The 22,350-nt window shown below is 36.1% G+C and overlaps 1 protein-coding gene across 1 annotated transcript in view; it reads right to left on the minus strand.

Annotated features, from left to right (window-relative positions):
* Positions 1–3,607: 3,607 nt before the first annotated feature.
* Positions 3,608–22,350, minus strand: part of LOC140237173 (uncharacterized) — a 68,016-nt gene continuing 49,273 nt past the window's right edge. The window contains exons 19-31 of the mRNA XM_072317114.1: positions 21,223–21,259; positions 18,145–18,242; positions 17,158–17,283; positions 15,955–16,127; positions 14,507–14,642; positions 13,835–13,986; positions 12,679–12,776; positions 11,563–11,639; positions 8,185–8,319; positions 7,515–7,646; positions 5,742–5,890; positions 5,101–5,236; positions 3,608–3,685 (exon numbers count right to left, since the gene is read on the minus strand). Of these exons, the coding sequence (XP_072173215.1) occupies positions 3,608–3,685; positions 5,101–5,236; positions 5,742–5,890; positions 7,515–7,646; positions 8,185–8,319; positions 11,563–11,639; positions 12,679–12,776; positions 13,835–13,986; positions 14,507–14,642; positions 15,955–16,127; positions 17,158–17,283; positions 18,145–18,242; positions 21,223–21,259 (1,527 nt within the window). The remainder of the gene's footprint in view (positions 3,686–5,100; positions 5,237–5,741; positions 5,891–7,514; positions 7,647–8,184; positions 8,320–11,562; positions 11,640–12,678; positions 12,777–13,834; positions 13,987–14,506; positions 14,643–15,954; positions 16,128–17,157; positions 17,284–18,144; positions 18,243–21,222; positions 21,260–22,350) is intronic.

Genomic DNA, 22,350 nt, shown 5'->3' on the forward strand with positions numbered 1-22,350 from the left:
TCTTTTTCTCTCTATCTTTCTCTTTACAAGAGAGGTTGCTTGTGTTTGTTTGTCCGTCTGTTTGTTTGTTTGTTTGTTTATATTTATAGGTCTGTATGTGTTGTACACCGATATATTATGTCTAGCTAATTGCTTTTTGATGTTATTTAGTCTTTTTGTCCACGAGGAGACTGCAAAATACAAGCTTAGCTTTTTAGCATGTCTCCTCCATTTCCTGCAACATTAGTTTCAATTTTCATTGTTTACTTTGCTTTTGTGATGCGTAGTATTGTCAACTTCACGTATTTTTCTTTGTTACCACATTGCATTGATGTTGTGTTATTTTGTGTATGAAAATGTTGTTGGAAATGAAATAAAATGAAATGAAATGAAATGAATGAACATGAACACTGCAGCAAAAAATGAATTTCCAATAGGAAAATACCATTTTCTTTATTAAATCACTGTTTCATTTATTTAATTGTAAATAAATCACTTGAAGATGACAAAAAATAATCACAATTATTTTCACACCTGTCGAATAACCGGTTCAAAAGCTAAAAACAAAGTCCAAATATGCATAACAGTAACAGCGGCAGTGTGTGAGGCGTTGTTATAAAAGTTGTATTTGATCTACATAATAGTTGCCGTATAACCCAAAGGTTCTGAACCATGTGCAGCCACATGTGTGTGTGCATGTGTGTGTTTATCTGAGTGCTATGGGAATGTTTGTTTTGCTTGTTTGCATCTTCCCAGAATTGCCCTACACTGCAATTTAATTCATTTCAATTTTCAGCTCACTCTTTTTAATTCAATTTTAGGTCAATGCAATTAGTAATCTCCATAACAATACACTCAAATTTTGTAGAAATTAAAACAAATCTTGTGAAATTCATTGCTTTCTTCAGTGAAAAAACTGTTGTGGATATAGGGTTAGACGTTTATACTCACATGCATTCATCTCTGTACCTACAGGTATTTAGAAAGTAATTTTTTTACAGGTTGCACATGTCTGTTAAGTACAAAATTCATATGCTCTTCACATTTTGAAGAAGAAAAAAGTTTAGCAGGTTTAACACCATAATTGGCTGCAAAATCCATGCCTTCTGGGAACAAAAATTAGCCCCACGTTGCGATAGAGTATGTGATGTCATAAGAAATACTTTCTTTTTTTTTCAAACTTCATTCAATTTCATTCTAAAAAGGAATATAAGTTTACAAAATATATCATGAAAAAATGCATATTCCACATACATCGCAATAGAATAAAGATCCCTTTGTAATAAGAATAAAACATTAAATGCCTAAATTGACATCTAATAGTGTGCAAACAAGAATACATACACAGGTACACAATTGCATGTGTCAAAACAGTCATATAAAGATTAGACTTCTCTCCAGTAGTAACATCTTGCTAAACTATTAAGATTACAAAACTATGAAAAATGATTGATTCCATGCATATCCTCATGAAGTACTCATGAACAATGAAACCAATGTGATTAAATCACATGAAGCACCTTTTTTTTTATCGGAACAAATACATTTGTACCTAACTACAGTAATGTACAGAATATTTACAACATGTAATTATTATCTGAACACACAAAAGTTCCTGCTTATTTTGGTAAATATATTACTGTACTTAAACCATATTGTACCAGTAACCGCTTCAGCAATACAGTACGTATTTTTCTAAAAACAAAAGAAAAGAAAAGAAATCAATACATGTATATGGTCAGGTATTGAACAAAAAAAAAAAAAGAATATAATTATATGAGATCTTATCCAAATATTGCCTTAACTTTGGCTTACATTATGGCCAGGCTTCATTTTTTTTTTCCATGACTGGACAGTATTCAACACAAATCTGTTCTGAGTGAAAGTATGATGGACTTATGACAGAACAAATGTAAATCCAAGCAAGTTTTAAGTAATTTCCAGTTAGACACTGATTTGAATTCAAAATCTGCTTAAAGATTTTAATAGCTACAGGTCCATGAAATGATGGGTTAACTATACAATGTCGCATTTACACAAACTTGTATGTGAGTCACTTTGAACAACAGTCTCATAAACATCCACGGTATATATGAAACGTGGTTCGTCATCACGTTACCGGTATAAAGTCAGAGATCATAACGGGAAGAAATCTGCACATGAAATAGACTATGGCAATACAACCCTTACAGTTTTCTAACACTGAAATTTTTTTCTAGATATTTTCCGTTAATGAAGCAGGGCAAATTATGTACCAAATTAAAGTTTGACATATGACAAATTCATATCTGCCATAAACCAAAAGTTATTTTCCCGCCATTAGATGGCTTTCGTAATGGCCCATTACAAATAACTTCCCTTCTCAATCCTTTTAATCTAGGAGTTGATTAGCTTTCAAACAGCCACTCTTTGACATTTTTAATTACTTCCTAGGTTCACAATCATGGATTTACGCAAATATATAAGTCCAGTCAGTACTTCATGCTGTGAAAGATGTGAACTTCAGCATTTCAGATACCAAATCCCTGATTCTAGATCATAAGTTTTGTTACAGTGTAGGCCTACTATTTCAGGTCATAATTCTGTGATCTTTATTTCTTAAAGGCAGCTCGTAACATTTCATACAATTTCCTCTTTCTGCGGATGTCAGCACTTTGTTTAGTTTCCTGTCCTGATAATGCACTCGTAAGTGAGAGGGTGGTGGCGGAGATGCAGCGTACTTGAGGGTATTTATAGTGGCGTAATATGCACGAGCTGCACGTTGCGCAACATTGTGAATACCCGAGAATGAGCTGCATTTCCACTAATTTTCCGAACATTGATTTGTGCATTATTTGTTTGATAACGTTGTTTACTTTTTTATTTACCTTTATGGATAATTAGCCTACAAGTCAGCTCCATGTAAAACTTGCTTTTGAAAAAGCCAAGATGTTCAAAGAACGTCTTAACATACTGTTTACAGTAGACAGATGACTGTGTGTGTGTATTCGTGTGCAATGTTAAAAGTATAGTGCTATACTATGATGTCATTCAGCGTGATTACAGCAAGCTACACCAGACAGTTATGTGCATATCTCTGAGCGGTTATTAGCATGCAGTCAATGGTAATAATTTACGCCCGATGGACATGTTATGCAAAATGAAAGCCTGGTCACGTGATTGCTCTCAGCCAATCATATAACTAGGATCTTAATGATATTGTGTATATTATTTTCTGGCGTTGCTATTTCCTGCTTTTGAACACATATTCAAGCTTGCATAATCATTTCTAAAGTGTTCTCTTGCCACTACTCTACAAATCTACAAACTTCCCTTACAATAGATTTTCATTCATCTCGAAATTTTAGAATACTGAGTGGACTACGGGAAGACAACGTTACTATTCATAGTCTGCATAAATATCCAATATACTTTACAGGTTGACTTTCATCAATGATTTATATACTGTTGATGATCACACATTTCTAGTTTCATAGTTACTTCCAAACTTGAGTCGCCGTCATTCTTTCTCTGTAATCATCAATCCTAAGTTGGTTTGCGGAACACCTATCACGATCAGGATTCAAGAACTCAAGCAACTCAAATCTTGTCCATGTTCCATAGGATGACATTAGATCATTGCATCCAATCAGAGGTCCAGATTGGAATATTCCTCAAACTTCTTCATATGTTCAGCCAAGGCATCATAGCAAAGCATATATTGCTCCTATAAATGAGAAATAAAACGTATCATTTATTTCGCTTTTTTTTTCATTTTATGTAATATATAACACTTGCAAACATTTGGATCTATAATTGCATTCTAATTTTTCAAGTTACTCTGATATGACAAAGCACCATGTACAATGTACACACAAAATGCTTTAATCGCACCATGTTTTAAGATATATACTGGTATTCACTCCCTTCTTTTATTTTGTCATTACTTCAGATGTCTGCACAAACAGCAAACTGTGAATGAGTCTCAAAAGACTAGTTTGTACAAACTTTTGTGATTAAAATGGTACAGATACGGAAAACAAAATGCACACAAAACTTACAAAACATACTTTGAAACACTTTCAACTTTTTATGTCATTTGTGTATATATTATGTGTGCTCTGTGTATGATAAAAAAAAATGTTGTGTAATAAGAAGGAAGAGAGCTTGTGTCTGATTTTCAAAGTAATGTATGAGCATACAATAGTACACATGGACTTTAAAATGGTTCAGGATGTTTGTCCCAAGTAAAACCTTCATAATCATACAAGACAAAGCTTTTTGAAAGCAAACAAGAATGGGATTCTACAAGAAATTTAAGTCACTTTATGCATGAAGGGCAGGGCACGGGGAGGCTTTTGCATTTTGGTACTTAAAGGCATTATTTACCATTTGCAAAAAAAAAAAAAAAAACCCAGCTTAAGTGCTTCAAAATTGTTTTCAAATGTGAGTTAGGGATAGAAACAACCACAGTAAAAATGTTGATTAGTGTAATCAATATGAAGTACTGTTACTATACAAAATGTGAACAATAGTTATAATAAACTTGTTTCTAGACATAACCATCTACAATTATGGTTTAGTGAGAAAAATAGTGATATCTCCGTATATTTTAGGCTTTATTGCAAAATATTACTACTAGTATGGTAGGATGTCTCGTGATACAACTCACCCACACACATGTATCAAATGTAATAACTCGAAATGTTTTTAAATCGCTGCTGCAAATGGTACATAGTACCTTTCTGAATGTGTAATCAATTTTCCCATCCTTCTGGTAAGTATCTGACTGCCTGGTAAAGTAGGAGCTTAAGTGGGTATCAACCCGGTGATTAACTATAAGTAGTCCATAGACATTGACTATTAAAACAACCAAAGAAGATCAATCGAATCCAAATAATCAGTACGGTTTGACCATGTAATTAGAGGAGTTAACATTGAAGTCAACCAGATTGGGGAACTTACCATGTCAGTCAAGATTGACCACTGATTGGACAGTTAAGTTTGAGCAGGTAGCTATAGTCAGGAGAGGTTGACCAATGTAGTCAACAACATAAGATTCTCGATTGTAAAATACTGTTGGGAAGAACTTGGGAGGTATGACATGACAACAGACAAGACATCAGGACATTGTGTACTTACAAGGCTTTCCACCATGTTGGCTCTGTTTGCCCGCAGCCTCATCACAGCCTGGAAGATGTCAATTTTGCTGTCAGAAATCATTTTCTCTGCTGCAGAGCAGACAGCTGCAAACACGCCGCTTCGCCCGACGCCATTCCTGTCCCATGAAAGAAGGAGGAGTGGGGCGGATTATTCTGTAATCCTAGTATCAGGACTATCATCTCACAATGTCATCAACAGAGTAGTTATACAATCCTTTTCCTTTTTGGGGCTTTACGGAATCCCTGATGCTATCTTTGAAACAAGGCAGTTTCACTGAAGGGCTAAACAAAAAATTATTTGCTTGTTGTTGGATAACTTACGAAAAATTACCTAAACAAAACAAAATGGGACTGCTGATTAGAAAAGACCACTTGACGGTGATATGTGATAACAGACAATGGTCTTTTGAGTATGAGATAAACACACTTGAGACACCTTGAAAAGGCATTTCACTTATGTTGTTCCTTTGGCACGTGAACTGTAGTGATTCTCTTATTAATCTCGTTCTTCAGTCTGTGTGTGACATCTTTCTGAAATAAATTGATTTAAGTCACTCAATACTGTCAGAAAAGTCTGACGCCTTGACATAGTTGCAATTCATTGCAACGTTTTTCACTTACATGCAGTGCAAGATGATTGGCCCAGTGGACATTGACCTCTTCACTGATTCACATGCAGCATCCATCACAGCTACAATTGGCTTGACAGATGGGGGTCTGGCCTGCCCAGCCTCCCATCCCAAGAGTTCGTACTGCTTCACCACTACCGCCTGGTGTTGAGAGAACCCAACAGTGAGACATTTTCAAATCGTCAGCTAAATAAGCTTCACAAGCGCAGGTGGGTTTATTTATGAACATTTGGATGAACATTTGAAACTTACTTCAGTTATACATGCAATTTCACTGGACAAACCTCATAAACAGAGGGATAAATACTCTTTCAGTGAGTATCTCCTCATTTCTGTTGCTACTTATTGTCATCTCTCCGCAGATTTGCCTGTAAATTCACTGATTTTATTTATCATAGACACCAACATACTATTATTTTGCTTCTGGGGTATCATCCAGGTACACATCCAATTCCAATCGTTATTTTCAGATTTCACTGTAGGCTTATATCCTCCTTCCGTAGGGATTTTTGCTCATTTGGTTTTTCTTCCAGTCAATCACTGAAGTGTATTATATCGCAGTCTGAGGAATCCAGTTTGTGTTGGTCGACTATGCGGTCAGTGTCAAGGTCAGTGATCTGATGAGGGAAGATTGTCTAACAAAGGAACTAAGCTCAGAGCTTAGTTCACCATCGGATGCCATTTCCAGTCGCAAGTCTTGTCAGATGCGACAGATAAGTGTTGAGTCAGTCCGATGTGTGTCAGATTTATATTGTGCAACTATCAGGTGTGTGCATCTGATATCCTACGACAGTCTGCTGATTGTCTGATGATCAACAGTCATCGGATGGGTTAAATTGAGTTCAAGTACAGGGGCTCTTCTGGCGCTGGTATCAACCTGGGTGAACCTTGGTGCGAGTCTCTGAGTCGGCTCAGATTTCATCGGAACTAATCGGAGTCCCCAATTTTTGCATTTTGGTGATCAGACGACCCTCTGACGGTTAGTGGCAGAAGGGGCATTAGGCATGACTACATTTCGCTGTTTAAGAACTCACGCACCCCAATTTACTTGTTTACCTTTTCGTGAGTTTTGTTCAGTTCAGTGCGTGGCGTCCCACTCTGAATGGAGTGCTTTCTTTTCTATTTGGAATTCATGTCTCGAAACTTATTGTCAATGAACAGAGATTAAGAAATCCCCCTTATCCCTATTGTGTCACCATGGCCTGTCCGTTGGTTTTAGTGGGCTGGCTAACTTTGAATCTATGTCAAGTTTTGGATGTATATTTGAATGCTGATGAAAAAACTCAACAATTAAGATAAAAGTAAAGCGCTCGGCAAATGAAAAGTTCATAATTTGTTGGCTGAGGTTCACAACTTCTATCATTTTTCAGTCTCCAAGTATACCTAGCACTGTGGGATTAGCACTTTGGCATTGGCTGAAAATTTGATGTGTACATTAAGTATAACTTACTTGCTCTCTCTACCTATTTACCTATGATAGCACTAATTAACTCTCAGATCCAATCCTAAACCTGAAAAGTTCAATGCAGGGGTGGATCCAGGAAATTCTTAAAAGGGGGCGGGGGGTGCAAGGCGCGCGTTGCGCCCGGTGCGCCCCCTTTGGATCCGCCACTGCAATGGGATGTATCCATTGGTTGGTCAATTTCTGTAATCTTGATTACAACTTTGGCAACTGAAGTGAATCTGATGATAATTGTAAGATCATGCTAATGAATCACATGATCCACGTCATGACATTACCTGATGTACAAAAGCCCCAACTCACCTCCTCCTCATCTCCTTTCACATGAAACTCTCTGACCACGTAGTCCTGTCCTCTCACCTCAGCTGAGGTGATGGTAACACAGAGAGGCCCAAAGTATGCAGAATCCTGATTGGGCCAGTACTGGGCACAAGACTAGCAGAGGGGCAAAAAAGCATAAATTAAGAAGTAATTTTACCCATTTCATCAGGACAGTGACTTCTTGTCGTCGGTAAGTGTCTTGCTTTGCATCCAAATATATCAAATGGGTTGGTATAATACTAGGAAGCGATTGGACAAACATGGTCATGTGATTGTTGATCACTTCTTATTGTACTACACGTATAAGCACAGGATCCTGGCAATACATGAAGAGTTTGTTTTCAAAAACCGATAAGTCCATTTTTGAAGATTTTGAAGTACGATCTCTGTCATAAAGTACAAAATAATACCTTTTAAATGATACATTGGTCACTACATATACAGGTACATTTTTGAAGTTATGGTCAAAAGAAGCAAAAAATTTCTTATTATTCTCTTTATTTTTCTTGACCTTTAATCGCAAATATCTCCATTTGGCAAATATGGACTTATCGGTTGTTGCAAGCAAACTCTTCATATCTTTTTTTCTCATTGAAGAACTTTTCATGTACTACCGATGGGAGTTTACTATCCTTGAGGTGAGATGGCATACCTCGTCATTCTCATCCATCCGATTTAGCATGATAATGGCGGGACACTTCCAGTCGTAGACGAGCCTCCAGATGTCTCCTCTTGTGTGTGGGAGGGGCATCTGTGTTGCCACGAAGACATCTTTCCTCATGAATGTCTGATGGAGAGAGTGACAGATGGGATGTTACAAGCTTGGACAAGATATAGACATGAAGGGATCGAGGGAGGGAAAGAACAAACTAATGATGAGGAAGATAAAAGACATTACATATTTAAGACAAGAGATTGTGAGAAATTATATTACAAAGTAGACACTACAATGAAAAATACATTTTCAGACAAGGGAAACGTGAAATTACAATCTATAGTCGAGAGAGAGGGAGAGAGAGAGAGAGGCAGGAAAAAGGTTCAGGCAAAACAGAACAATAACACGTACAGATATGAATGCAGAGAAAGAGGACATTGTACATTTAGACAAAAGTTAAACATGTGAAGAAGAAAAAAGACAATATGAAATGGAGAAAAGAAATGGAAAGAACAACAAAGAACAGGAAAGAAAACGAGAGACGAAGACAAAACATTAAAAGTACAATTAACGTAAGATGGAGTCAAGGTATTACAAACTTCAGACGAGATAGAGAGACAGACAGACAGACAGAGAGAGGGCTAGTTCATTACAAACTTCAGACAAGAGAGAGAGAACCCACTACAAAATTTATACGGGAGAGAGACAACTATTACAAACTTTAGGTGAAAGAGAGATAGCCATTTGAAAACTTTAGACAAGGTGAGGCAACCCATTATAAATTAAATACAAGAGGGAGACGACACTTTGCAAACTTTAGACAAGAGAGAAACAACGTATTACAAAGTAAACAAAATATAAAGACAACCCATTATAAATTTGAGACAAGATAGAAAAAAATACAAACTTTATGCAAGAGCGAGACCACCGATTAATTTTTTTAGAAAAGGGAGCGACAGTCTATTACAAACGTTGGAAAAGAGAGGTCAACCATTACAAACTTTGCGCAAACAGAGAGAAGAGTAATAACAAACTTAAAACAAGAGGTGTTCAACCTATTTCAATATTAGACAAAAGAGAGACAAACATTACAAGCTTGAGCCAAAAGGCAGACAACCATTACAAATGTAGACAAGAAAGACAACCCATTTCAAACTTTAGACAAGAGAGAAAATACCCATTACTAATTTAGACAAGAGAAGACAGCCCATTACAAACTTATGACAAGAAAAGACAACCCATTACAAATTTCAAACAAGAAAGAAACAACCCTTTACTAATTTTACACAAGAGAGACATCCAGTTTCAAACACTGGACAAGAGGGACAATCATTACAAACTTCCCACTAGAGAGACAACCTATTACGAACTTTACACAAGAGCACGAAGAGAGACTACCCAATACAACTTTAGGTGAAAGAGAGTCAGCCATTACAATCATTTTTGCAAGAGAGAGAGAAACAACCATATTGCAAACAATAGAAAAGAGAGGGTCAGCTCATTAAAAATCTTACACAGGCATGACAGGAGAGAAACATTAAACATTTCCGAGAGAGAGAGAGAGAGAGAGAGAGAACCCATTACAAACTTTAGGCATGAGAAAGACAGCACACCACAAGAGTCAGACCAGAGAGAAATCCTGTTGAAAACATCAAGAGACTATTAAGAGGGCATTGCAAATATCATACTATATAGACCAGACATAGAATCTAAGCAATGGAGAGTGGGATAGGACACTATCTACAAACACCAAATAAGAGTAACGGAGAATTCAAATTGTATGCAACTATAATTATATAGAAAAGGAACAGGATATACACTCAGTATATACACATGCAGAAGAGAAAGGGGTGAGACAGGACATAACAAACTTCATTCAAGAAAGATTGGACATAGAAACCATATACGAGGAATAGGAAAGACATTAGCCATGTCTACACCTATCCCAAAACTTCAAGTTATACTAACTACGAGCGTAAAGATTCTTTCCCTTAACCACGACAAAACTTCGATGCCGTTCACTCCAACATGCAGTTAGCAACACTTCAAGTTAATGCTAACTACGATAGAAAATAAAGGGCGCCTATTTCGCACCCACGGTCGCGTCTAATTGTGGGAAAATTGAGCGTCGTGGTTAACAAAACTCCGTTCACATTATTTTGTCGTAGTTTTGGCGCTCTGTAGGGGGCATTACCAAAACCACGACGAAACTACGACAAAACCCTAAGAAATCTTATGGTGTTGTCGTGATGTCTTCGCCTTAAGGTTTTGTCGTAGTTTTCAAAACTATGTGCCTCTACATCTACACTAACTTGCAGTTAGGGACTATCGTAGTTTACAAAACTTCAAGTTTTGTAAACCTTATAGGTAAAGGGATCTAGATGTGAACATCACTATTCCAACACAGTTATATGAGTGAAATCAGACAATACAGAGTAACATGTAAAAAATACCTCAAACAGAATGCAAGACAGGCATCCTATATGCTAGGAATCTGGAAGAGTAGGTCAATACAAATCTCAGTCCAAAGAAAGACAACACTTTTTATAAAATGGGTTCAAGAATGTAGCCAATTGGCAGCGCGGAGTGAGTCACGTGTGCGTGCATTAATTTCTTACTAACATGCACGCCGGGCCGGCCCGCCGTGCAAAAAGCGTAAAGTCACTGACGTCACAATGTTTACACTAGCAGTGCACGCTCAATCAGTTGTTACAAGTGCGTCGCGCGCTACTATACGCGCTGTCAATCCTGTGAACAACTTCTAGTTTGGGCTGCCAGCCGGCCTTTCTTGTGCATAACATGTGGCGTACGTATGCTCTTATACGTGCAGTACTTATGTGCGGGATTTCCGAGTGCGACGTGCGTAAATGTTTGGGACGAACATCTTCGGGCATCTTACTTTTGAGCGAGTGCTACATGTAGCTTACTGGTATTGACCCACAATGGTACGTGAAGAACGCTGTTAGTTTTCGACCCATTTTATTAAACAAATGATGCACAGGATTATTTCGTGGCGTTAATAGTGAAGGTGCAGCGCTCGAGAGTATTGACAATGGTGCAACATGCACCATTGTCAATACTCTCGATTGCGCCGCACCTTCACTAACGCACTCTATCCTGTGCATCTATATTTTGTATACTAATCTACAGGCATTGAGGGGGTCTTTTTATTTTGAGTTGTTTATTTCAATGCTTTTGCAGCTTTTACATTGTGTATGACTACCCTCTTCTGTTTTATAATCCATGGAACATATTCAGATATCATAGCTTATGATATTACAACTTGCAGCAAGCATATAAGCCCCTGAGTATATAAGAATTCACAAGGAGATCTTTGTCGTCACAGAAATAATCCACTAGCCTGTGAATACTTACATTGAGGAATGATGCATTGATGTAGTCTGTGCTTCCAGGCTCCCCCTTTGTTACGAGATATGGTCTATTCCTCTCCACTGCGGTCATAAGTTCAGATATATGTTTGCATGACATTAAATATAAATACGAAATGGCATGCAGATGAACGAGACTATTTCTTAGTTGGATTCTACTCATAACATCTAATGAGGGTTTGAACTTTGAAAATTAAGGTGTGTGGTTAATGCGATTGCCCCATGATATCAGGTTTTTATCCATAACGTTTCTACATTAACCCTTCCTGTGGCGTAATTAACCTATTGGCATGCATGGTGAAGTGCTTCTTCCAATTATTGGCACAAATGTCTGAACATAATCGTCAAAGGATAGAAATTACCTAAACCCTGTAATCTCTTTTTGTTCAGACATCCTTTCCTGTTGGATAGAGGAACATACACACACAGTAATCAGGCTCGCTAACATTATAGGTCAAGTTTACATGCAGGCATCACTCAAATGCATGTATATACAAATGTCAAAATAACAACATAAACATGTCACGTTGAGCCATCAAAGGAAACTGAAATTACGATGAAATGTTCCTACAGAAATCTTGGTGGAATCAAGCTGCATCAAACATGATTTATCTTTCTCGTTGGTTTGAAATTATTAGGATGAATTCTCATTGAATTACTTGATAACAAATCGTGATTTTTTTTAACTATCTAGATATAACTAGCAAGCATGGACCCAAAACTGGACAAAATAATTTGAATCGTATTGTTCTTCCTGGGAACACATAGATCGGGAATGAAATGTTAAATATAAACAACAGAGACATCTCTGCTTCGCGAGTGCATTAAAGGATAATTCGTTACGATTGATACAATTCAATATGTAATGAAGGGATAAAATGTGTTGTTACCAGAAGGGCGGCTGGGGGTTTACATTTTCTAATCAAAAAAAAAAAAAAAAAAAACACCAAAAAAAAACTTAAACAGTAACTTTGCATTTCAGTTATTCATGTAAGAGGGCAAAAATCATTGGATTTTTTTTTCATTTGCTGGGGGGTTAATGCCATAAATCATAACATTTTGTGTAATCATGTCGTTTAGGTGATCAATTTGAATGACGTACTTGGCAGGACATTCTGGTACCGGTTCTTATCAATGTTGCAATCTTCCAGGGCAGCCTTGAAAGTTGGTTGACCATTACTGTTGCTTTGTTGGGTCAGTGTGGTCAGCCTCTGGACAACAGAGATTACACAATATTGCAATTTACAACATGAAAACAATAAACTAGACTGATCTAAACAATAGAAGAATTCAGAAATGTTAAGACAATGATTGAAAGATGTTACTTTCTGACACAAGAAGCAGCGCAAGGTATTTGAAGTTTAAAAAAAAAAGTATTATTGTACAAGTACTTGAGCATTCAATCTGGCAAACATTAGTTTCATTGTACAATCAACTCCCATTGTAACAAAGTCCTTTGGACAGGTGTTCTTTTTTTTTGTTCCTTTGAACAAAATTTCATTGTAACTGAATAGTATAGTGTAAAAAGATATGGGCTATACCAGTCGACTCCCATTTTAACAAAGTCCTCACAATCAGCAATTTTCTTTCGTTATATCAAGATTTCGCTATAACCGGACAACACTAAACAATAAAAGATAAAGAGCTGTTGAATGTTAGGACTTTTTACTTTGTTGTTAAACTGAAACCACGTTAGTTATTATGGGAGTACACTGTAGAAGATAATTGCGGAACCTGAATATTGATTTCGTTGAAATAAGAATTTTGATATGATTATGTTTCTTATAACAGGAGTGCACTTAACCTTCAAATATCTACAGACATGTACTTTTTTGTTGAATCGGTCTTATTACAACTCACTATTACTCATAATAGTTATATCATACTCCTTGAAATGAGACACCAAATATTATTTGTGAACACGTGCATGTAGTAATATGGTGAATGGCAACCTTTTTTGCTGTTCCAAAGGTAGTTTGAATAGTTTTAAATAATGTTTTCATAATTATCTGTGATTATAGTCAGTTGTGGCAGTTTAGAAATTGCGTAATCACAACTTTTGATAATATAAACTTTTGATATACTTATAATAATTCTTGATTAGTAAGATTATGAATAAAAGAAAAAAAGCATTTGATCAAGAGGGTATTAGAGAATTTTGCAAATGAGTAAACATAGAGATTTTACTGCAGGTCAATATATTTATGTTAAGGTATACTGGTTTTGTGATGGAAATTCATTAGTGCTGTAACTGCAATACCTCAAACTCCAGTTCAACGTTGAGTTTATTTGTCTGTGCATCCCTTTGATGGAGCCACATCAAATGGTCCTGATACTCTCTGACGGGGATCTCAGTGTTCCCACTCAGATAGGATTCTACAAGGGCGGTGTGGAGGAATATGTATTGGTCCTGCAGCAGGTGACACAGATATGGACACAACATTAGTCAACGCCCGCTGCCTGATTTTAGTCCAACAGAATTCTTGCTGCTTATCTTTATTTCTTTCTTTTACTTCGCTGATCTCATTCATCTTCTGGATGATTTTAAGAAAAATTGTAATCTTACAAGGCAGATAGATCGAATTACATGAATATTGTAGTGAACGTTCAGGGAACATCACAACATATTATGAACGACCAAAAGTTCTTCATCATCCATTTAACACATGATAAGCATGATGCACTTATAACTACGTTGTCTAAACAATGGATGTATTATGGTATTTCCTACAGGCTTGCAACCTGTACTCTGTGCAAAGTAAAAAAGGGCATACCCAGTCATTACATGAGATTGGTTTGCATCAGCTTCCTTTTAGTTTCAAAAATCACAAAGACATGATACAAGAGCTGTGAAATTCCATTTGGTAAAAGGTAAGATTAGACTTCAGAAAATAATGAAGGTATCTGGAGAGCGCCTAGAATATACTCACAGCAGTTTGAACCATCTTTGGTCGATCCTCCCTCATCTGTTTGATGAAGCCAAAGATGTTGATTCTCCCTTCCTCTTGGAGCTGGTCCAGCATGCAGTAAAGGGTGATGAATGTCCCTGTCCTACCAACTCCAGCACTACACAATAACCATGGAAAGCAATTTTAGGCAAATGATATTATCTGCCTCAGAGATCAGGAGTAAACGTTTCATGGGTGTTCAACATAGACGAGGGTGAGGTGCATTACGTAACCTTTACTTTTTGAAGTTTTAAGGATCCTATCTTTAGTCTCTGTGTACTTGTTAGCGAAGGATGTGCTATGTACAAGATGAAGTTGTCACGCGACCATCACAGCTTTTTTTTTGTTACTACTTTTTTATTACTTTTTTATTAGAATCCAACATATTGCTATGCAGCCATATTCATTATAATTCACTCACATCTTCACAGATTTAAGGGTGAAATTGTGTTTCCGTTGCAAAACCATAGTACTGTAGGTAGCAGTACAACCTATAATGTTATATTAACACCCTCAGGTCTAGGACCATGCACTTACAATTCATTTTTCGATATATGTGTATACATACTCCTTTTATCATTGTTAATCTTTCTCCTCCAATGATATATCGTATCATTGCTTTAATACACTTAAAGTACATGATGACTGAGTTTACATAAAAGCATTTCACACACACATAAGCTTCTTTGGGTGCTGACAAATTAGAGCAAACATTATATATATAGAAATTTTGAAGACTGCAACAGTAAGTTGTGTGGATCGGCACTACCATGGGTCATAATGATGTTCCCCTTTTCAGTCCAATTTCCCTGACTCCCAAAATAAAACGTCACATTCATTTTAAGCCTTATTTCATTGTCTTTATAACTTCATTACACCGAAGATGATCTAAACTTACATGACAATACATGAAGTGATAACAAATTCAAATATAGCCACATAGCACTAATGAAAAGAATATGTGTTAGACAGCTGAAAGGGAGTTTGATCATATTTTCCCTTTCACTCTTATTCCCTCTGACTCCCAATATACAACCCCACATTCATTTTAAGCCTTATTTCATTTTCTTTACTTCATAAAACTGAAGATGATTTTTAACTGCAATGAAATGGATACAAATAAATTCAGTTATAGCCACATAACATCAAAGAACAAAACTTTTCTTCAGACAATTGAGAAGGATCTGTTTGTTTGTTTTTTCAATTATCTATTTCCAAGAATTTCTTCTCTCTTTTTTAGAGATAATAACGACTTGTCCAGCAGTTCGCCCTGCACAAATAAGCTTTGCCATTACATAATAATTTCATCATCACTGGTATTTCCAAGGATGGAGAATGTGCTAGATGATTTCGCACGTATACTAGTAATCATTATCATCAAAATGCTGAGTTTGATTGGGGGAGGGGCATGGATGATCCTCTTTACTAACCTGCAGTGCACAAGGATAGGTGAAGATCCCCCTGGGCCCCCTTTGAATTTTTGGTGAGCCTGTTTGACCGCGCGGGTGAAGCTAAGGAGAGTGGTGGGTTGCTGAGGTGACCCCATGTCTGGCCACAACAGAAAGTGAAACTGGTGAACCGTGAGTTTTTCACTCCCACCCACCTGCCATGGGTACAAAAACGATTAAAATTAAGAGTTCATTCACTTCTGCGTGTCTTCCTTTTTTTTCACAGATGATAGTAAATGATACCGAGTTACAAGTACGTGTTTTCTTAATTTCATTTCATTTTTGACACTGTATTTCATGATTGAAATGACTTGTACATGTGGTTCAGAAAATTTTAACAATGTAGTGTGCTTTACTATTAACTGTGTACATGAACTTTTTCTATCAATATTGTGATGAAAAATAATCAGATAATTTTAACTTGACCTTGAAACTTACCTTTTCAAATGAGCCTGCAAGGTAGAAATACATCATTTTTTTTCTTAGTAACAATGTTTAAGAAATGATATTATTTCAATATACAGTTATGAAAGCAGTGGTGTGAGAGAAAGGATGGAATGTATGAAATGGATTATGACCATGTATTGTTCGTTTTAAGTTTCATTCTTAGTATAACTATTTTTTGTTAAGTTTTTATTCCTTTATTACGATTATATGTAAGTAGAAAATGCAATCTTAATATAGGTTTTTGTGTTGTAGTAGAGGTCCATTTTCTTGCACAATATATTCAAGATGAATATTCTTTATATTCTTCGTTTTATTCTTTATATCTTTTAATTTTTTGTACACATTACGATGTGTTCGAACTGGTTTCGTGTAAAAATGTATGTAATTCAGTCTGCGGGTTTTAAGCATAATACTTTGGAATCAATCACACAACCAGTCAATCAAGTGATAAATAAATGCATGAACACGAAAGTGGCACAATGTCAAAGGTCAATGCTTCTTGAAAAATGCTTAAACAGATATAACAGAGTCAGCATCCGTGCTTATTTTGTTTTAAGGTACAGGTATTTGTTTGGTTGATTGTTAATACCTTCTCAAACATACATCTCTCTACCAGTGAATACACAGAATGTTTTTGTAACCAAGCACAAAATTAAAAAAACAACAACAACTTGAGATCTGTTTCTATTTTCACAGGAATAATCGGTCTTGACAGTCTCATGCTGGTTTGAGACACACCTGTCGTACATCCAAGACTCTGTGAACGGAGTCAGATCTGTCCATAATCGTCCTGAGAGTCACATCAATCTGTCCAAACCGGACACTGCTACTCATCTTTTCTGGCCAGTACACCGTGCAGCGATCCTACAGGTATGAATACCAAGACAGTGTTAGTTCCAACAAAAAAAAAAATGCCACACAAAAAATGATGCTAAATTTCAATTCCAGCACAGTAAGCTTTATAATATTAACTCTTAAATTTTGGCAAGGAGGTACATTTATATTCATTTTACTGTTACAGATACCTGTCGTGTTTGCTAAAGGGGTGTAAAACAAAACCTGAACTCTGTTGCATAAAAAAGTGTGATCAAACATAAGTCAGTTATCAGCCAATCACAATTGAGTATTCAGAGACTAATGTTTGATCTAAACTTTAATGCAACATGGCCCAGAAGACAAATTAATGACCCATTGTGAAGGATATAGTTCACACAAGAGTATTATTGACTGAAGAGTACAAAAAAATACACATAATTTCTCTTTGGATAAATCTACCCATTCCTTTGAACGCGAGTATACATTCTTCTACTCTCAACCATTATCACACCAAAATGCAATAGTGTTTGCTTTAAAGGTGCTATATATAATATATTTATATATATATATATATATATATATATATATATATATGTGTGTGTGTGTGTGTGTATGTACACTCTCCAGTAGCTATCAAGCAATTATATTTCATCATTTTGTTTTTAAAAACATGCAATGAACATTGAGATCTCCAAGAAATTTTGAATTTTGTGTGTGTGCGTGTGCGTGTGTGTAATTTACACATTTTGAGATAAATAGTAACTAGTCAATCTATCCAATCCTTTAAGAAATATTTCAGTTTCCTGTTTAATATGTATGATGCTGTCGAATGGATTTTCTCATACATTTAAGCCACATGGGATTATTCTTCGTCTGTACACAGTTCCTGCAAAATATTCACTGAATTACCTTTCCAGCCTCTATCGTGTTAGTAACCATGACAACAACGTTCACTCTTTGTTCCCAGATCATGCGCCAGAAATCTTCAATGCTAGCAGTATTGGGGGCTAAATCATAGGGGACAAAAATAAAACAGAGTAATAGTCAGCCAGTTTGATTGCGCATTTTAGTATAAATTTGTACGGAAGCTTTAAAGTGCCATTCGACTTGGAGACTTGGCGAGATAATTTATCTTGTCAAGTCAACATAATAGCTCTATCATGTCGACTTATCAACTTTATAAGTTGACATAGAGACAAAAATTATCATGTCAAGTTGACATCTAAAAAGTTACATGTCGTCATGGTGAGATAAGGTATTTTGCCAAGTCAACATCGAAAAAAGTTACATGTCGTCATGGTGAGATAAGGTATCTTGCCAAGTCGACATCTAAAAAGTTACATGTCATCACGGTGACATAATGTATCTTGCCAAGTCGACATCTAAAAAGTTACATGTCGTCATGGTGAGATAAGGTATCTTGCCAAGTCAACATCGAAAAAAGTTACATGTCGTCATGGTGACATAATGTATCTTGCCAAGTCGACATCTAAAAAGTTACATGTCATCATGGTGCATAAGGTATCTTGCCAAGTCGACATCTGAAAAAGTTACATGTCGTCTTGCCTACATAACGTATCTTGCCAAGTCGACATCTGAAAAGTTACATGTCATCATGGTGACATAAGTTATCTATCTAAGCTGAATAAATTTGCATGAATTTGCATAATTAATGAATTTCACTATTTCATGCAGAAGTTTGGAAGCCCTCACCAAGCCCTATCAGATAAAACAATCAAAATCAAAATCAGCCATGAAATGACGGAGAAGTAGCATTTTCTAACATTTTTTTGAGCACACACGGACAGACGCACGGACGCATGGACGGACACACACACACACACGCATTCACTTGTTATATTTGATGGTTTTGATTTCATTTTTTTTTTTGGCAAAATATATACCATGGTATTAATTTTGATCATCTTCCTCCTCATCCTCTCTCACCCTTTTTATAGGTTCTGATCAAGCAAGAATCACAAGGATTGTGTGGGATATGCTGTGATAGAAAGAAAGACAGCTTTTTCATTCCATGTGAGCACACACTCTGTCTTCCATGCAGCACATTCTTTAAAGAGAATGAAGGAAGAGATTGCCCGTTTTGCAAGCAGAAAATACAGTCTGGTCTCAGTTTGTATTATTAGCTACCTTAGACCCTTATAGTTTGTGTCTGAAAGGGGTGCATTAATGCATAATGATCTCCCAATTCATGCCTATGTGGCAGTCCTCGATAAAAGGGGAATTCCACCCAAGTCAGTCCAGTGTTTCTACAGTGTGTTCCTAAAAAAGGGAAACCAAACCTCAAAGGTAAATTATATCACAAATGCATAGTTTTTCTTTTCTGTAATTTGTGTGTTGGATTAAAAAGTAGCTCATTAAGTTAAATTTGACACCTTGCTTGCGTCAACATTGCATGGGTTTTGTTACAGATCGAGTAAGGTTTCTTTGAAGGAAAATGATACATCTACTTTTTCCAAGTTTCAAAGAACCCTAACTCTCTAACTCATGTCAACATTGACGCAAGCAAGGTGTCAAATTAAAGCTTGAGAGCTACTTTTTATTCCATTATACAAATTACAAAAAAAAAAACTATGTATTGTTCAGTTGACTTTTGAACTTGCCTTTCCTTTTTAGGAACACACTGTGTGGAAGACGATGAATTAAAAAAAGATAATTGATCCAATCATGAGTAAATAAGGAAACTACAATCATTAACATTATCTATTACTTCATTGTCAGTTATGCAAAATGGCAATGCTGATGAAATCACAGTATTTTTAGTAGTTCTCCATTCACATTTTACACAAAATTTCTCATTTTCCAGAGTATGTATTTTCACATCTTAAACTCTGAGTATATTCAGAACAGTTGTCACTCTTTGTCAAACAACTCCTTAGAGTATAGGGTAGAAAAATGTAGCTTTCAAGAAAATTTAGAAAATGGGAAATTCTTATGTTCAGAGAATGCAATGGAGACTTGATGACTCATGCACCATGACGACATGTAATTTTTTGTAAGTCAACTTGGCAAGATACCTTATGTCACCATGACGACATGTAACTTTTTAGATGTCGACTTGGCAAGATACCTTATGTCATCATGACGACATGTAACTTTTTAGATATCAGCTTGGATAGATAACTTATGTCGCCATGATGACATGTAACTTTTCAGATGTCGACTTGGCAAGATACGTTATGTAGGCATGACGACATGTAACTTTTTCAGATGTCGACTTGGCAAGATACCTTATGCGCCATGATGACATGTAACTTTTTAGATGTCGACTTGGCAAGATACATTATGTCACTATGACGACATGTAACTTTTTTCGATGTTGACTTGGCAAAATACCTTATCTCACCATGACGACATGTAACTTTTTAGATGTCGACTTGACATGATAATTTTTGTCTCTATGTCAACTTATAAAGTTGATAAGTCGACATGATAGAGCTATCATGTTGACTTGACAAGATAAATTATCTCGCCAAGTCTCCAAGTCGAATGGCACTTTAAAGCTTCCGTAGATTTGTACTTTAGCAAGACGAAAATCTACCTAAAAGACAAAGAAACATCCAATCAAACCAGAGCACTGGGCAGAAAAAAAAAAATGTTATTTTCCCCTGTTTAGTCCAAACGAATTTCTCCTTTAGTGCGCATTATCACATAAACAATCACATACATTAATTGCTCTATACATGGAACAAAACCAGAAGTTGCCCTCTCCGTTCATATATTGGAAAATTATTATATTTTCCTCCAAAATGTGCTCACTTTCAAAACCAAAACTCATAGCTTAGCACTAAAATGACTACATCATATTTCAGTGAATGTAAACAGTTTCTGAATGGTTTGAAGAAACGTTTGCATTGCCCATCATACAGTACAGTCAAAAGTAACAAAAAAAAAAGCAAAACATAAAGACACACAAACGAAAAACTGAAGTAATTATAATCTGTGAGAAGTTTGAATCAGCTTGCATACCTTGGGAAGCGATAAACATTTTCTCTCCTTTATGATTCTGAAAACAAGAAATTGGATAGACAGAGTGTTATCATGTTAGATTAACTTTGGTCATTTGAATCATATAAGTTTTTTTCATGATCTACTATAAATATATATTGATCTTTCACATTTAAAGTTTGTTTGTTTTTAGTGTTCCATATTCCACGTTTCAGCAAATAAACTATAAACATTGAACAGTGAATTGTCAAATACAAGTTTTGATTGTAAGGGAGAAAACTGCTGTTAACATTATATATACATATACATATATATGTGTTTGTGTGTGTGTGTGTGTGTGTGTGTGTGTGTGTCCATGGCTAGGTATTAGCAGCGGCTTGGTGACCGAAGTCAGCTACCAAATCTCTAAAGGGGGTTATTTTTGATATTGTATATATCACTTCATATCAAACCACTGCACTTCTTTTTCGGCCAATAATCTCAAATCTAAACACTGTAGTGGCCTGAACAGGCCACCAGAGAAGAGCCTTATTGGCGAGTCCTGATGTATCATTAATCATTGAATGACACAGGAATAACTTTAGTTCATTATCAGATCAAAACTGGCATAACAATGCTTTGACATTATGAACCAAACAATTAGAATCACATTTTATTTTCCTCTAGTTTTGGAGCAATTTTCAGCTGAGAGGACTTTGTTTCCAGGTTTTGTACATCAGAATGAAGATATGTGGCTTCATGGGGGTTACTCATTGTATGTATTGCTTGCTCCAAGATCAGTTCCTCCGTACTGTCAGTAACTGCATTAAATGGATGCATCCTCACAGAAAAAGCCTCATAAAATAGCTGGGTATTTAATCACATGATCGCTTTCCCTTAATTCTAGCGAACCTATTCTTTCTCGTGTATCTTATTCTACATGACCCGCTACAACTAAAGGATCCTAAAGTCGCTGACGGTTTAGCCGAGAAAAATGACTTTGAAATCACATCATCAAAATTGGTCAAAACTATCGGATTTATGTTTTTTGCGTAATTTTGTAGTCTAATGTTTTGTCTATCATGTGCAAAATTTCCAAGCTAAATGATCAAAGGAAAGGCAAGAAATCAGAGTTTTTCTTGGCCTTGTTTTTCCGACTTTCAGCGTAAC

The sequence above is a fragment of the Diadema setosum genome, chromosome 13, assembly GCF_964275005.1.
Source record: "Diadema setosum chromosome 13, eeDiaSeto1, whole genome shotgun sequence".
NCBI classification, from domain to species: Eukaryota; Metazoa; Echinodermata; class Echinoidea; order Diadematoida; family Diadematidae; genus Diadema; species Diadema setosum.